Here is an 18,486-nt window from a genome sequence, read left to right as displayed (position 1 = left end):
CTCAGTTCAAGTTAAGGCGCGAAGTGGCAGACCAAGAAAGATTTCGGATAGACAGAAGCGACGAATGGTGAGAACAGTCAGAGTCAACCCACAGACCAGCACCAAAGACCTACAACATCATCTTGCAGCAGATGGAGTCACTGTGCATCGTTCAACCATTTGGCGCACTTTACACAAGGAGGTGCTGTATGCGAGAGTGATGCAGAGGAAGCCTTTTCTCCGCCCACAGCACAAACAGAGCCGCTTGAGGTATGCTCAAGCACATTTGGACAAGCCAGCTTCATTTTGGAATAAGGTGCTGTGGACTGATGAAACTAAAATTTGAGTTATTTGGGCATAACAAGGGGCGTTATGCATGGAGGATAAAGAACACAGCATTCCAAGAAAAACACCTGCTACCTACAGTAAAATACGGTGGTGGTTCCATCATGCTGTGGGGCTGTGTGGCCAGTGCAGGGACTGGGAATCTTGTCAAAGTTGAGGGACGTATGGATTCCACTCAGTATCAGCAGATTCTGGAGACCAATGTCCAGGAATCAGTGACAAAGCGGAAGCTGCGCCGGGGCTGGATCTTTTAACAAGACAACGACCCGAAACACTGCTCAAAATCCACTAAGGCATTCATGCAGAGGAACAAGTACAACGCTCTGGAATGGCCATCTCAGTCCCCAGACCTGAATATAATTTAAAATCTGTGGTGTGAGTTAGAGAGAGCTGTCCATGCTCGGAAGCCATCAAACCTGAATGAACTAGAGATGTTTTGTAAAGAGGAATGGTCCAAAATACTCATTGGAACCTACAGGAAGCGTTTAGATGCTGTAATTTCTGCAAAAGGCGGATCTACTAAATATTGATTTCATTTCTTTTTTGTGGTGCCCAAATTTATGCACCTGCCTGATTTTGTTTGAACAATTATTGCACAATTTCTGTAAATCCAATAAACTTCATTTCACTTCTTTCACCTCTTTAAAGTGATGATCGGAGTCGGCTCTTTGAAGTGAACGATCGAAGACGGCTCCTGCCTGTAAGCCGGAGTCGGAGCCGCTTTTTTTCAAGCTGCACGGGATGGGCCAACTACAGGATGCTTGTCTGCACTGAGCAGGAGGGGGAGGGGTGGTGCTACAGACAAACACAGTACACACACGCTCAGAGACAGAAACACGAGGGAAGGAGACACGCGCGACAAAATGAGTGACCGCAGGAAACGGAGTAAAATTTGGATACATTTCAATTACATTAATAATACAAAGGCAGAGTGTAGAGCGTGCAAGGTTAAAATCTCATATCAAACAGGCTCTACAAAAAACCTGTACCGTCACATGAGAACTGTACATCCATCAGTGCAGTGGGAAGAAAAATGACAAGCAAGTGAACCTGCTACTAATGAAATTGACAGTTTGTCTACTGCAACTGTTGAAAGTGCCAGTTTGTCAATGTCTACACTGTCATCCAGTACAGCACAACAACCACCTAGACCTACAACCCACAGCTCTATGAGACAGTTTTTTCAAAAAGCTATGACTCCAGTTAAACAGAACACACTTGATGAGGAATTGGCTAAAATGATTGCAAGTGATTTCCAACCATTTTCAATCGTGGACGACAAAGGATTCAGAGCATTTACTCATGCTCTCAATCCACTTTATGTAATTCCAAGCAGGAAAACTCTCTCCCACAAAATTATCCCAAAAGTATATGAGTGCACCTGTTGATCCTCTGAGCCAAGAGGAATGGGAGGTGCTGCAGGAGGCATGCACGGTTCTGGAACCATTTGAGCAGATCACTGTGGAGATCAGTGCAGAGAGGTACAGTGTACCTTCTTTAAAGACTAGCTAAAACTGTTTCCTGGATGCTACTTTTTTGTTTTAAACATTATTTATATTTTGTTTTGTGATTCTCTAAGCTTATGTTGTTTCACTGTAAATAATTCAAAATATTGGATATTTTTCTCAATTTGAGATGGTTCTGATTTTGTACCTTAAAATTTATTATTCTGTACCATGTTATAAGCCATATAAATAATAAACATTTGATACAATGTATGTTTTGTACGTTATTAATTCATCTCACTTATATTTTTCTGTTATTTTTAGTAATACATTAATTTAAGCACCAAAAAAATCTGAAGAGCCACTTGGGTGCCGAAAGAGCTGGCTCTTTTAAGTGAGTCGAGCCATAAGAGCCATAAGATTCCAATCACTACTAAACATACATATGCTTTTAAAATTAAACACATACAAACTGTACATAAATATAAATCAAAATATATTATGTTTTCAATATGAAAAAGCATAAAAATTTTAGGATAAAAGTGTATATTAACAGTAATTTCTAATGTACTGAGTGACTTCCATCTAGGGGGTGCTCCAACAGTCAATGGCAGCCAGAAAGCTGTCTTCTGAAGCACTATCCTCTGCAGAAACTTACTGAAAGTGCTAGTTAATAACATATTTTCAAGTTACAAAGATCCCGAATTTATTTCTCATAAAACACAAAACCTGTGAATAAAAATGTTTTTAGGGAATATACAGTATGTGACAAATCACAACAGACTTATGCACTCCTGTTTGTTATTAAATGGATAAAAACATTATAAAACAGTTTTCAAAACATTCATGTTGGGGACAATTGTAACCTCATTAGAAAATAAAAATGTTAATAACTTAAAAAATATAAAATGAAATTCAATACTGTTTGGAGGATTGCAAAATAAAAATATTATGCAAAAACTGTGAAAAAATCAGAGCAATCAGTCACGCAGATCACAATAAATTACCATGCTGTACAAGCACCTCCAAGCAAGGGCACTTTCGGTGACAGGTCGATCAAAAGTCTAAGACCTTACAGGACATTTTTTGGAGGAACGCGACTGACAATTTCAAAGGTTGTTGACTTCTTAGATAATTATGTGTCAATTAATAATCACACATCTTCCCCCAGATAACTGCAATATTTAATTTCTTTTTGTGTTTTATGTTATATTTTATCACTACAAAATGGCAAATTATAAAATATAAACAATTTGGGGAAAATTTGTCATTAAAATGAAGATAGATAGATAGATAGATAGATAGATAGATAGATAGATAGATAGATAGATAGATAGATAGATAGATAGATAGATAGATAGATAGATAGATAGATAATCATCTTACCCTGAGTCCAAAGATGTCTTCCCATAAAATCTTTCACAGTTATGCTGTCAAATTCTGCAGCTTGAGGACAATATTTAACTTTTCTGACAGCCACTTTTTTTCTTAGTCTCTCAATCTGGAAAAACAATCCAATGAAAAGTGATTTAGTTTGGGGGGTACATTTATAACACAAGGGCCAAAGCAGATGATACAATACTATATGATGAGCTGAAATTAAACAAGGTAATTAGTGTAAGTGAATTTAAAATTGTATTGCCTGAGTGGCAGATAGCACCTTATGTATTAAAAGTGAGATCCCCCTGTGTAGATCATTATGAGCCTCTCAAAAAATCTCAGTGAAGACCTGGAAAATAATACCTATGGAATTATTGTTGGAGTTACAAATGTAAATGTTTTAGAAATATTAATATTAAATATTAATTTCTTAATTGCTTGAACGAGTGATAACCTGCCAGGATAAGAGAGGGAACTGTCGCTAACATTCCCTTCTCCTTCCCTCCCCACAACACCATGAAATTGTAAAACGACTTAGCTCTGTTCCTTCTGGTTCCCCAGTTATTAGAATACTAACTGTCCGAAAGGAGGTGTCTTTTGTGATTAGAACGACCTGCTGAATGGAGATCCTGACAAACTGACCCTGAACCTGTGACTAAAGCAGAACCTTTTGTTCAGTTAAAAGCCTGAGGGCATGCAGTCTAGATGCCAAGAGGAGTTGCTTTTTGTTGAAGCTTTTAGTTAAATTAAATGAGACGCCCCAGTAGTCGTCCCAACTTTATTTTTGACTCCTGTCATTCCTACACCCAGCCACAATGGAGAAAGATAAAAACCATCTCAATGTTTAGCACTGCCGTTCATATCACCCAATATCTCCTTGCCATTACTAATCTGGAAATAAACCACATTTTCCTGAATGATTGAAAATAAGAATATATTATAAACAATGCTCAGCAAACAATGGGGTCTAATGCAATTGTCCAGTTCAGGGTAAAAAAAAAATGCTTCCCTTCTTACCTTCATGTTTCAGTAGATCAAGATAGAACAAGATCAGGAAAGCTTTCTGACTGGTTGTGTTTAGCAGTTCCACAAAAATGAAACAAATACACTCAATCAGCAACTGGGAGGGGTTTGTATAAAGCCTACTAGGAATCTACTCAACCATGTGTATTGAAAAAAAAATAAGGATGGCTCTATGTGAGGCTGGATAGGTGTCACTTCAGACAGTTACTGCAACACTGAGGGGATACAAAAACAAACTACCTGCCAACACCCATCTCAAGAAGTATAAAGCTATAGCTAGTCAGGAACCAAATCAAAAGCCATACACTTTTTTGGTGAAACCTGGCACCTACGGTGCCAATCTCTATTTTACGAAAACTAAACAAAAGTTTTTTCCTTCTTGCAAGTGCTAGGTAGAATCTGTGACGACACAGGAAACACATACTTGACGGTGCATGTTTATGCCACTGATTCCTGTTCTTCTGGCAATATATATCAGCAGTATAGAGTCATAATGTCATCAGTGTAATGCAACCAAAGCTAAAGCAAAAATAAAATTAGAAGCAAAAAACAAACAATAGCCCCAAACACACTTTGTTGCAGCATCACTTCACATTCCAATACATTTTATTTGTAAAAAGCTATATAAAGTATTAAATGAAAGATTAATTGAGGTACCTTCCAAATAAACAGCTGTAAATCAATAAGGGCTAGCACAGATATCGATGGAATATTGAAATAATATGATCGGATGTTGTTGTCTGGACCTCCCAAGTGACTTAACTTCCATCCACTTGTGTACTGAGGGTATATTTCAAGACCCAGATCTTTAATTAGATCAAGAACAAAATGTTGTGTCCTAGAAGAAAAAAGAAAAGCTGTATGTATAAATGTAAAAACTGGCACTGGCTGAATAAACAATAGAAAGCAAAATGTTATGTTTTCATAATTCCACTCACAATACTATAAGCAAAACACACATATTCAGCAGTTGAACAGAATAGGTTTAAAATTAACAAAATACAGATATAGAGAGGGCAAAATGGCTTTAGAGTTGGACAATGCATAAACAGTTGACATAGTAGTTCCTTGTCCTGAACTGAATGGTGATGGAGAGGCAGTGTCATGATTCTGGCCATTGGCTTCCTGGCATTCAGTCTGTTTTGCAGGAGGACCATATATATTTGCTTTTGTGGTTGTTTCTATTTTTTTAACATTGTTCTGTTTGTTGCCATAATTTTGTGACGGTTTTTGCATGGCAATGACTATATTGTTTATCATGTTATTAATAAAAATATTAATATTTCTATTACCATTCATGTGATGCAAAGGTTATGCGATGAACTGTGTTATCACTCCCTGCCTATAGCATATTTCTGGAATCCAATCTTTCAAATGCACAATAAACATAGACAGCTTTGCTAACAAATAGTTAGTGATAATTAAAACAAGCCAGTATTAAGACCTTGGCAGCATACTTACGGCTTTCTGATTCTATTTTGGCATTTCTGGCTTTGACAGTCATTTCAGTTGGATTCTATCATGAATTCAATCCCCGCCTGGTTGTTCATTTTCATTACTGCCTTCTCCCTTGCTGCTTTCATTCCCTCATTATTTTCTTTCCCTTAGTTGTCTTCTAGACACCTTTTTTCGTGCATGTTGCTCAAAACAGGCAGAAGTTCAAGAACTATGTAAATAGACAAAGTGTGACCATATAATTTTTTCTGTACTTGTTGTTTTCATTCTGTTTTTTCACCTTTATTAATTTTGTGATTACAGGCACCTTTTATATTTGACTTCATTAGAGTTACTCTGGAAGCTGAGGGAAGCAGTAAGCACCGATTCTCCTATTATAATAAATAATATACTCTTAGCTCTGCATTTGATACATGACATAATGATAAGAGCCGGCTTTGTTATCTGAATTGTTAAATCTGAGGTTTCCTAAAAATGTTTTAGAAATTCCAGAAATACTTGCAAATACCAATTAGAAAACATTATTTAAATTTCAAAAAGTATGTACTGTATAGAACAACAGTATAAAATGACCTTGATATGACTGTAACATATAACAATATAAAATATATCAAGTTATTATTTTGTTTGGTATTTCACAATTTTTTTTTTTAAATTGTCATGAAATTGTAGTATTGGTTGAATACATATACACATATAGATACAGTAATCCCTCAGTATATCGCGCTTTGACTTTCACGGCTTTACTCTATCGCGGATTTTATATGTAAGCATATCTAAATATATAACGCAGATTTTTCGCTGCTTCGCGGGCTTCTGTGGACAATTGGTCTTTTTACTTCTGGTACATGTTTCCTCAGTTGGTTTGCCCTGTTGATTTCATGCAAGGGACGCTATTGGCGGATGGCTGCGAAGCTACCCAATCAGAGCACGCACTTAAGTTCCTGTGTGCTGATTGGCTCATAGACGGATCACCGAATTCGATTCCGCTGCGTTAACCAGGACGTCTCATCTCGCTCATTCAGCATCAATGTGTTTTGCTGTGTAAAGAGTTAACTTTTGTGCTCGTTTGTGTTTATCTTTGTGTATACAGTAATCCCTCGCTATATCGCGCTTTGACTTTCGCGGTTTCACTCTATCGCGGATTTTAAATGTAAGCACATCTAAATATATATCACAGATTTTTCGCTGGTTCGCGGATTTCTGCAGACAGTGGGTCTTTTAATTTATGCTACACGCTTCCTCAGTTTGTTTGCCCTGTTGATTTCATACAAAGGGGCTATTGGCGGATGGCTTAGAAGCTACCCAATCAGAGCATGTATTACATATTAACTAAAACTCCTCAATGCTATAAGATATGCATCCCGCGCGGAGCTTGTTTGCTTGTCTCTGCCTCTATCTCACCCTCTCTGACATTCTCTCTCTGACGGAGGGGCTGTGAGCAGAGGTGCTGTTTGCTTAAAAGATACTGACGCTTCTCTAAAAAAATGCTGCTTTATTGTGGTGCTCGGCATATTTAAAAGCACAAAAGCACATGTATTGATTTTTTGATTGTTGCTTTAATCTCGCTCTCTCTCTCTGACGTTCTCTGCCTGGCGGAGGAGATGTGAGCAGAGGGCTGTTTGCACAGAGGCTGTTTGCTTAGAAGATACTAACGCTCCTATAAAAATGCCGCGGCAAACTTAAAAGCACAAGTATTGATTTTTTGATTGTTTGCTTTTCTTTGCGAGCTCTCTCTCTCCCTCTGAAATTCTCTGCTCCTGAAGAGAAGATCTATTTGCATTCTTTTAATTGTGAGAAAGAACTGTCGTCTCTGTCTTGTCATAGGGAACAGTTTAAACTTTTGACTAAAGGGTGTTATTTCATGTCTAGAGGGCTCTAATAATGTTAACAGTGTGGGAGAGTTTATAAGGGCTTAGAATATATATAAAAATAACTACACAAACATATGGTTTCTACTTCGCGGATTTTCGTCTATCGCGGGGGGTTCTGGAACGCAGCCCCCGCGATCGAGGAGGGATTACTGTAGTCAAGTCCTTTGTTATGGCTCGAAAACTATCTGCTCCTGCTACTGCTTTAGGGGCCATGCCCAAGCGCCAACAGAAGATGCTAATGATTGCCGAAAAGGTAAACGTTTTGGATATACTGAAGGAAGGAAACAGCTACCCCGCTGTAGGACACCATTACGGCATCAATGAGTCCACAATTCTTTTTATTTAAAAAGGAGGAAAAGAATATAAGATCTATGGCCACAATGTCCTTTAACCAGGGTGCAAAACGAGTTGTAAGTGGACGTAATAAGGCAGTAGTCCGGATGAAATCTGCCTTAGGTATTTGGATTGAAGACTGCTGGAAGAAGAACAATGGTGGTGTTACACAGTCGCCTTAAGATGCTCCTTTAAAGGAGCTGTAACGCTCTCCTTTGTTGTGCAGTAAAATTAAACTCATCGTTATCGGACAAGTTGTCGTGTCATTGTTGGTGAGTAACCATAATTAATTTTAATGTACGTACGTTTAGTGTCACTGTATACAATTTTTCTTGCATTGTACGTATTTATTTCTGGTGGCCTGTCTATCGTATTGGGTGTAACATATGTGAAATCGGAGACGCTCTATATTTTTAAAATAATATTTAGGTTTTACTGTATATAAACAGTGTGTTTATATACATAATTTCAATGAATCTTACCTAATATCTAAGAGAACACAAAGGATTTATGCTGTATAACTGTGTGGGAAATGTTTATAAGAGTGTGGGGGAGTTTATAAGGGCTTAAAATATATAAAAATGACCATATGAACGTATGGTTTTTACTTCGCGGATTTTCACCTGTTCTGGAACGCAACCCCCGCGATCGAGGAGGGATCACTGTACACACATTTATACTAATAAAAGGCAAGGCCCTGACTGACTGACTGACTGACTGACTCACTCACTCACTCACTCTTCACTAATTCTCCAGCTTCCCGTGTAGGTAGAAGGCTGAAATTTGGCAGGCTCATTCCTTACAGCTTACTTACAAAAGTTGGGCAGGTTTCATTTCGAAATTCTACGTGTAATGGTCATAACTGGAACTTATTTTCGTCCACATACTGTAAAAGACTGCAGCTCAATGGCCGTGGGAGGCAGAGTTGCGTCTTCCATCATCACGCCTTCCATGTAATTGAGTGCCTGCTCATATAAGGTAAATATTCGTGGGTCAAGGATTGTGCTTAGCACATTCATAAGTAAAAATATCTTAATCACAAACTGATGTTAATTATATTTTGTTCATGAATACTTATTAAATAATTCCAAATAGTCTGTCCGCTTCCTTTCATAGCTTTTTCCGATGGTTGTGCTGCTTCCAGGCATGTATTTTCGTATTAAAGCATTTAACCAATAACATTTCAGCCATCATTTCTTGCCAGGCAGAGAGGCCTTCACAATCCGTTGTGCAGGCACTCTAACACAGAATAAATGTCGATTAACCTGTTGCTTCAACCAATCAGATTTTGAATTGGTGTCAGTAGGGCCCTCTAGCAGGCATACGGCAACGTCACCGTATTCAGACCCATTGATTGGATAGAAGCCGATATGAGGAACTCTACGAGGCCACTGAACGCACCGCAAGCGCTCCAAGCGCAAGATCCTCGCGCGCACTATGGCCAACTCCATGGGAGGATTCTGGACAATATTATTTGCCAGACACAGAACAGATTTCAAGACCACGAAAACGTGATGTTTATCACGCTCCTTGAGCCCCAGAAGTTTCGGGAATACAAGAAAAATTTCACGCATGCAGCCTTCTCCAGTTTAACACAAGAGCCACGGAGCAGTTTTTGATCTGTCTCGGCTAAAAACAGAATTGACTGTAATGTATGCCATCGATGATTTTGCGGAAAAATCTCCCACTGATCTCCTTGACTTCCTTCATCAGAAAAATCTGAATGAGAGCATGGGGCAGCTGTTCACATTGGTATATTTGGCGGTGACCGTTCCCGTGTTCACTGCTTCTGTCAAGTGGACATTTTCAGCCCTAAAACGAATTAAAACTTATGCCAGAAATACAACAGGGCACGTTTGAATTTCAGCATTAGCTTTGATGGCGATAGAAAGGGACTTTTTGATGGAACTGAAGCGCACGGATAATCTGTACCACGGAGTAATTGAACTGTTTTTGAGGAAAGAGAGGAGGATGGATTTTGTTTACAAATAATCCAAATTTTTGGTAAGTAAAATGTTGCGATTTTCCTAAATAATATTGCAAGTTTATGAGTTATTATTGATGTTTTTTATGAGTGTCGCGGCTGTGGCTGCAGTAGAAAGGAACTTGCTCACCCCTGGTTCGTCTGTTCAATAAAGGCATTTATTGTGGCTACAGGAGTTACCTTTATATATATATATATCACATCTACATACTGTCAAATAAACGAAGCACACGCCGTGGTGCAACACAAGAGGCTTCGCCTCTAGTGCTGACATCCGAGGTTCGATTCCCGAGAGTGGGTGTAGTGAGTGTGTACGCCTAATGAGCCCAGAAAATTAGGGCGAAACACGTGCCGCGTACCCTTTGCATTATTTGACAGTAAAACTATTTATATATATATTTACACACATATATTATATATACACACACACATACATATATATTAGCGCTTCCCGATTCATTTTACACTCGCACCCCCTGTGACAGACGATCCCGATTTCGCACCCCCTTGGTTTGAGAAGAAGTATGAAAGAATATGAGGTTAACGCAGAAAAACAGATCACCAATTGAAGGTTTATGAATAATGGATACTTTATTAAGCCATCAATAATTGTTTTGGTAAAGCCATACTCAGTGTAATCCTCCTTCCATTTTCTAATTTTTTCGCGACTAGCCATGATTAAATGAACGGTAAAACAGTGCTAGGGCCACTGCTATTTTTAATATATATATAAATGATTTAGATAGGAATATAAGTAACAAGCTGGTTAAGTTTGCAGATGATACCAAGATAGGTGGATTAGAAGATAATTTGGAATCCGTTATATCATTACAGAAGGACTTGGATAGCATACAGGCTAGGGCAGATTTGTGGCAGATGAAATTTAATGTCAGTAAATGTAAAGTATTACACATAGGAAGTAAAAATATTAGGTTTGAATACGCAATGGGAGGTCGGAAAATCAAGAGTACACCTTATGAGAAGGATTTAGGGGTCAAAGTGGACTCTAAGCTATCAAATTCCCGACAATGTTCAGAAGCCATTAAGAAGACTAACAGAATGTTAAGTTATATAGCACGATCTGTGGAGTAAAAGTCCAAGGAGGTTATGCTCAACCTTTATAATGCACTGGTGAGGCCTCATCTTGAGTACTGTGTGCAGTTTTGGTCTCCTGGCTACAAAAAGGACATAGCAGCACTAGAAAAGGTCCAGAGAAGAGCGACTAGGCTGATTCCAGGGCTACAGGGGTTGAATTATGAGGAAAGATTAAAAGAGCTTAGCCTTTACAGTTTAAGCAAAAGAAGATTAAGAGGTGACATGATTGAAGTGTTTAAAATTATGAAGGGAATTAGTACAGTGGATCGAGACTTGTATTTTAAAATGAGTTTATCAAGAACACGACGACACACTTGGAAACTTGTTAAGGGTAAATTTCACACAAACATTAGGAAGTTTTTCTTTACACAAAGAACGATAAACACTTGGAATAAGCTACCAAGTAGGGTGGTAGACAGTAAGACGTTAGGGACTTTCAAAACTCGACTTGATGTTTTCTTGGAGGAAACAAGTGGATAGGACTGGCAAGCTTTGTTGGGCTGAATGGCCTGTTCTCGTCTAGAGTGTTCTAATGTTCTAATATACACACATATACATATACAGTACATATATATATATATATATACACATTTATATATACATATATAGATGTATATACTTACATATATACATACTTATACATATATACATATAAACACAGATATATATACATATATATACATATATACACACATATATATATATATATATATTGTCACACACGTGCGCATGGGAGGCAGCTAAACGGCTTGAGTGAAGGCAGTTCAGGAGGCATGCGGGGTGTGGCAGAGTGCACTGACTCTTTTCTCCCTTGCCTGTAGACCATCCCTGGGGATTTCACCTGGCTCTCCTGACATCACTTCGGGACTGAGCCAATGGAAGTCGGCCACACCAGCTCCAGTCCCTCTGATGTCACCTCGACTCTGAACCAATGGTGGAAGACCACGTGCCAGATCCATATGACCTCACTTCCTGTCTCCCCCTTTAAAACCTGCCCCTTTTCCTTTGTTTCCTCAGTCTTGTACTGGACTCGGTTGAATGCACTTCAGTGCTGATTATTTTGAGAAAACGACCTTTTGCAGCCAGGATACTATATTATATGGGTGGCTGCCCCAACTCTTTATCTGTCCATGTCTCGTTCTTGTGACAGTGGCGTAGTCGGCAGGATGGAGAAGTCCCAGAAGAGAAGGGGACAGGACCTGCAATATACCCAGGTGGGAGGCGTGCGGGGCCGAGTCTTCAGGCAGGGAGGGTGCCCCGTGGTTCGGCGTGACCCGGTGCGGGCTCCGCTCCCGGCACTCATAACTAGGCCATCTGGAGAGGCCAGGGAGTGTGCGGGTGGGGCTCACAGAGTTGGGCTGCCCTGGAGGGGGGAGGCAAAAGGGACTCAGTATGCTCTCTTGGGGAGAGTGCCTGCCTCCTTGCGAAACCAAAGCCCCATTTACCACCAAGGGGTGCCCCAGACTGGCAGGTGAATAAAATAAAAAAATGGAGGTTGGACCCTGAGCGGCCGACCAACAAACAAGCCTGGTCCTTATGGGCAATGGTAGGGCATTGGCTACGGCCATTTGAAAACACGCCCTACCAAATAATAGAGCAGGTAGCTTGCTATCTGCTCCTGGAAGCGCTTCCCGTGGCTTCACCCAGCGGTTTGGGGCAAGCAGTTTAAGAACATGTCTGAGCTCATAGAGCTTATGGAGACGCAGAGGGCGGCCTCACACTCTGGGGGAGCAGAACCGTCCTCATGTCAAACTCAGCCGGGGTACGTTCCAAGACCTAGCCCCTCCCTGTACAATCCGGAGCTCGTATTGGCGTCCGCGGTGCCGCGGGCGCGCAAACCGCTTGGGGGCAAGGAGGAATGCAGGTGGAGGGCGAGGAGGGGTTGGTGTGCTCTGGCTAATCCGTTGGCGGTCCCACATACTGGCGTGGTGATCGTCCAGCGGACACAAGACCACAGGTTTGTTCGACTCCGGCAGCAACATTTCCATTGTTGCCCGCCGCTTTGTGCAACCGCAACAGTGGCTAAAATTTAAGACCGGTATAACCTGTGTCCACGGAGACATCCACTGGTACAGGTCCGCCGCTTGTGTCATCAGTTACGGAGGGTCAGTTCGTAAACTCACCGTAGCGGTCCTACCTGATCCTCCACACCCGGTGATACTAGGGCGGGACTGGTCTAAAATCAAAAGCGGTGAGACACATACCACTCCCGGGTTAATTTGGGCCTCGTTATGGACGGAGATAACCCGTCTCAAGCTGCCTCCACGCCGTGTAATCAGCCGGCAGAGAGAGACGAAGCGGTCGCCCTGACTGACGTGGCAAATCCCGGGCCGCCGCGGGCTAACACGCCATCCACCAATGCGCGGAGCAGGAGGAAACCACGCCCATTGAGGTCGGCGCTGACCCTCTCTCCGTGTTGCGGTTCCAATTTAAAGAAACGCCGGCTTCTTTTAGAAGGGAGCAATGGAATGACGACTCCCTGAAGTTTGTAAAAAATGCAGTGGTCCTTGTCAATGGCCAGCGCACTAGTCAGTCGATGCCACAGGGCCCCTATTTTGTGCTAGATAATGACCTCCTTTACCGTGTAGCAATGCATGACGGGCAGGAGACGAGATTGCTGCTAGTGCCGCGTACCTTCCGGCGGCAGGTCTGCGAGCTAGCACACGCCCACCTCCTAGGTGGCCACCTGGGCACCGAAAAAACTCTGGAGCGGATCAAGCTCCGTTTCTACTGGCCAGGAATTAATGAGGAGGTTCGTCGCTTTTGCGCTTCCTGCCCGGAGTGTCAACTGCGACAAATTCCTAGGAGGGACCGTGCTCCTCTTGTTCCTATTCCACTGATTGACGTTCCCTTCCACAGAATCGGGGTCGACCTGGTGGGACCCTGTGACGATGTGGGTTCTGGCTCCACGCTACCATTGATGTTTGGGAACCCTTGAACCCAACACCGTCGATAATGTTACCGAGTGAGCTAGTCAGTGGAGGCAATAATTAAGCATCTGAACAAGGGGATGGTTAAAAGTGAAAACAGTGCTTTTATTTAAAAACAGTCAACAAAAACAGTGTTCCATAAATAGTGCAGTTTCCATAAATAATCCATAAAATGAAAAAAACGTGGAGGTTAAAACCATTGGAAAAAGTCTTCTTAAAAACGAGGTTTAAAACGATCAGGAAGCTGTCTTTAAAAACAACAACAAATAAGCTTGGTGCTTCTTTTCTGTTAGCGTCTCACCTGCTTATCCCGTTTGGGCTTAGCAGCAGGCAAGACACTCTCTGCAGCTGCAATCCTACATCACACATTCGAGACTGGAGACCTCCCGATCCCTGGCTTCGGTCTGGCACTCATCCCAGTCCCCGAGACTTGATTACCCCAATAGCCAGGACGCACACATTGGGGACTCCACCACCAAGCCTCCCGACTTCCGCTGCCTTTCCACGGCCTTCTGCGGCTCGTCGCTTTCCTCTAGGCACTCCCGCTACCTGGTCACTCAGCGGGAGCAACCTCAACTCAAACGCCTGGGTGTCGGCCTAACACCCAGCTTCCTCAGCAGCTGCCCACGAGCCGATCGCGCAGCTCACCACATGCACGCACCGCGTGTCTGTCTCTCTCCGGCACCGCCTGCTTCCACACTCGCTCCCTGTAACCTCCGTCCTCTCTTTTCCTTTCTTTTCTCACCGAATGTTTCTTTTTTTCCCCCTCCACACCGACTCGCGCTTCTTTTTAAAACGTGAGGGGCCATCACAGCTGTAGCATTAGCCACAGGAGCAATCACAAATGTGGGCAGTTCCTCACCTGTGCACACGGTGAGAAACGCCCACATCGACGACTGCCCCGCGGCTCGCTACAACAACACCCCCCTCACGAAGCCGCCTCGGGTGCGGTGATTATCTATTTAAAATGAATGGCCTTCTCTCAACGAGCTGTGGACCCATAACACCACCGACCCCTAGAGCCCTCAGCCCGAGGACACAAGTACATTTTAGTCCTCGTGGATTACACTACACGATACCCCAAAGCTGTTCCGTTGCGCTCAGCTACCTCTAAAGCCATCGTACGGGAATTACTAGGGTATTCGCGCGTGGGGATCCCCAAAGAAGTCTTGACAGACCAGGGGACCCCCTTCACCTCGGAGACGTTCAAGGAGACTGCCAGATTACTGAAAATAAAGCATTTAAAGACCTCAGTGTATCATCCTCAAACCGACGGATTAGTAGAGAGGTTTAATCAAACTCTCAAGCAAATGCTGCGTAAGGTGGTCAGCGAGGATGGAAGGAACTGGGATCAGCTCCTCCCCTCGCCCCTTTTGCCTATCGGAAGTCCCACAAGCCACCACGAGGTTCTCCCCTTTTGAAGTACTGTACGGGCGACAACCTCGGGGCATATTAGATATTTTGAAAGAAGGCTGGGAAGAAGAGGCTCTTCCCTCCACAAACATACTGGAGTATATCGCGCAGTTACAAGATAGATTTGGAAAGATTCGGCCTGTCCTTAAAAGTCACATGGAGGAGGCTCAAGCAGCACAGGCCCGGTACTACAACCGCACGTCTCTTGGGAGTTCCGCCGGAGATCGGGTCATGGTCCTAGTGCCTACCTCCCACTCTAAATTGCTTGCCCACTGGCAGGGCCCCTACGAAGTTAAGGAGAGGAAGGGACTGGTCGACTATTTGGTGAGTCAACACAATCGTCGGCCAAAGGAGCGGGTTTATCATGTGAACCTGCTGAAACCGTGGAAGGACAGGGACCCCGATCCCTCCTCCGCCAGCCCGCCACTCTTCGCCACACACACGACCTTAACCCGCACGGACTTAAGTCCCAGACAGCGGCAGGAGCTGGAAACAGTTATCCGGACCGCTCGGGAGGTAGTCAGTGAGAACCCGGAAGGACCTCTCTGATTGAGCACAACATCGTGACAGAGCCCGGGTTGTTGTCCGAGAACGCCGTATCGTCTTCCCGAGGCAAAAAAGGCTGAAGTGGAGCTTGAGATCAAGCGCATGCTGGAGCTAGGTGTGATTGAGGAAAGTTATAGTCCCTGGTCCAGCCCCATTGTGCTCGTCGGTAAGCCTGACGGAAGTTGGAGGTTCTGCAATGACTTCCGTCGGCTTAATCAAGTCTCCCAATTTGATGCCTATCCAATGCCACGCGTGGGCGACCTCCTCGAGAGGCTTGGACAGGCTCAATACCTGACCACACTTGACATGACGAAAGGGTACTGGCAGGTTCCTTTAACGGACTCCGCGAAGGTAAAAACCGCGTTTAGTACCCCTAGCGGACACTGGCAGTATCAGGGTTACACGGGGCTCCAGCAACCTTTCAGCGTCTGGTGGACAAAGTGCTTCGGCCTCATAACTCATACAGTGCTGCCTACCTGGATGACGTGGTCATCTATTCCAGCACATGGAAGGAACACCTACAGCATGTCCAAGCGGTATTACGGACACTTGGTGAGGCGGGCTCGGATTAATCCCAAGAAATGCTTCTTGGATTAAGCGAGGCCAAATATTTAGGCTACCTGGTGGGTCGGGTACCGTAAGGCCACAGTGCTCCAAAATTGATGCCATTCTGAAATGGCCCGTCCATGAACCAAGCGGCAGGTCCAAGCCTTTCGGTTAGCGGGTACTACCGCCGGTTTGTACCCCGGTTTTCGGAGAGAGCGGCGCCCTTGACTGATTTAACAAAGAAGAGGGCCCCGAACATTGTGGCATGGACTGAAAAAACAGGCGCTGCATTTGGTGACTTAAAGCAGGCCCTTACGTCCACACCTATTTTGATGGCACCTAACTTTTCTTTGCCTTTCATCCTCCAGACGGACGCCGGACACAGGCCTGGGGCGTGCTGAGCCAAAGCGTCGATGGTGTGGAGCACCCCATCATGTTCCTGAGCCGGAAACTGTTGGACCGGAGACCAGGTATGCTGCGGTGGAGAGGGAGGCTCTGGCGATTAAATGGGCGATTACTCAGCTGAGGTACTACCTGTTGGGCCGGGAATTCACCCTTGTCACGGACCATGCACCTCTACAGTGGATGGCCCTCCACAAGGAGTCGAATCCGCGGGTCACCCGGTGGTTTCTTGACCTGCAGCCGTACAAGTTTTCGCCGTTCATCGTCGGGGTGCTCTCCACGCCAACGCTGATGCTCTTTCTCGGGTTCACGACCTCTCGGTTAGGTCGCCCGACCCGCCGGGTCTGGGCTAAGGGGGGGGCCTTGTCACACACGCGCATGGGAGGCAGCTAAAGGGCTTGAGTGAAGGCAGTTCGAGGCATGCCGGGTGTGGCAGAGTGCACTGACTCTTTTCTCCCTTGCCTGTAGACCATCCCCGGGGGATTTCACCTGGATCTCCTGACATCACTTCCGGGACTGAGCCAATGGAAGTCGGCCACACCAGCTCCAGTCCCTCTGATGTCACCTCCGACTACTGAACCAATGGTGGAAGACCACGTGCCAGATCCATATGACCTCACTTCCTGTCTCCCCCTTTAAAACCTGCCCCTTTTCCTTTGTTTCCTCAGTCTTGTACTGGACTCGGTTGAATGCACTTCAGTGCTGATTATTTTGAGAAAACGACCTTTTGCAGCCAGGATACTATATTATACGGGTGGCTGCCCCAACTCTTTATCTGTCCATGTCTCATTCTTGTGACAATATATATATATATATTGTGGCATCGGGACGCCCAGGAGGACCAGAGGAGGGCTTGTACCTCCTCCAGACAGCGAGGGGGCGTACGCCCTGGTTATGTTGGGGGCCACAGCAGGCGGTGCCCCGGTGTCTGAATATCCCTGGAGCCCAGCACTTCCGCCACACCAGGAAGTGCTGGGGAAGACGACAGGGGACACCCGGACATCTTCCGGGTGCGCAGCCGGCACTTTGGCCACACCGGGGAAGCAGCTGGAGCCCATCCGGGTTCCTATTTAAGGGGCCGCCTCCCTTCAGTCGATAGCAGAAGTCGGGTGGAAGAGGACGGAGCTAGAGAGAGGATGGGAGGTGGCCAAGAGAGAGGCACAAAGATTGTGAGGCCTGGACATTGGGGGAACGGTGCAAGAGGCACTGGGGTTTGTGTGCACGGACAGTAACCTGTAAATATTGTATAATAAACGTGTGTTGGTGGAACTGACGATGTCCGTCTGTGTGTGTCCGGGTCCGAGTCCACAGTGGCGTAGCCGGCAGGATGCTCCACCTGGGTCGAGGTGGGGACCTGCATCAAAAACAAATATTTCTGTGGACGGCCCGGCGCAGCAGCGGACCCCACACACTCGCCACGGGAGCAGCCCATGCACAACCCCACGGGAGCGGTTTACCCCAAAGACCGCCGCCGGACCGCAGAATGGCCATCCCCGGGTGCGGAGGAAGAAGAACGGGCGTTGCCCGAGTGCAGGCCAGCGTGGCGACAAAGAAGGCCACACCGAGGCAGAGGCCTCGGAGTGACAGGAACCGGGAGGTGAGTGCCCTGCCCTGCAGTAATCGGCCCTTCGGGGGCAGACATACCTTGCTTTTTACAGGGAGGGACGACCTGGATCCGCGTCGGTGGCAAGAGCACGCCGGTCCACGGGCTGTCGGCAGCGCGACGGCGGCAGCAG

General features: G+C 44.5%; 1 protein-coding gene across 3 annotated transcripts in view; it reads right to left on the bottom strand.

Annotated features, from left to right (window-relative positions):
- si:ch211-127i16.2 (probable flavin-containing monoamine oxidase A) overlaps window positions 1–18,486 on the bottom strand; it is a 123,669-nt gene that overhangs the window by 79,345 nt on the left and 25,838 nt on the right. For all 3 annotated transcript variants that reach the window (XM_039769668.1, XM_039769666.1, XM_039769667.1), the window contains exons 3-4: window positions 4,830–5,010; window positions 3,156–3,270 (exon numbers count right to left, since the gene is read on the bottom strand). In XM_039769668.1, the coding sequence (XP_039625602.1) occupies window positions 3,156–3,270; window positions 4,830–5,010 (296 nt within the window). The remainder of the gene's footprint in view (window positions 1–3,155; window positions 3,271–4,829; window positions 5,011–18,486) is intronic.

The sequence above is a fragment of the Polypterus senegalus genome, chromosome 11 (genome assembly GCF_016835505.1).
Source record: "Polypterus senegalus isolate Bchr_013 chromosome 11, ASM1683550v1, whole genome shotgun sequence".
NCBI classification, from domain to species: domain Eukaryota; kingdom Metazoa; phylum Chordata; class Cladistia; order Polypteriformes; family Polypteridae; genus Polypterus; species Polypterus senegalus.
This window is presented reverse-complemented; position numbering and strand designations above follow the sequence as displayed.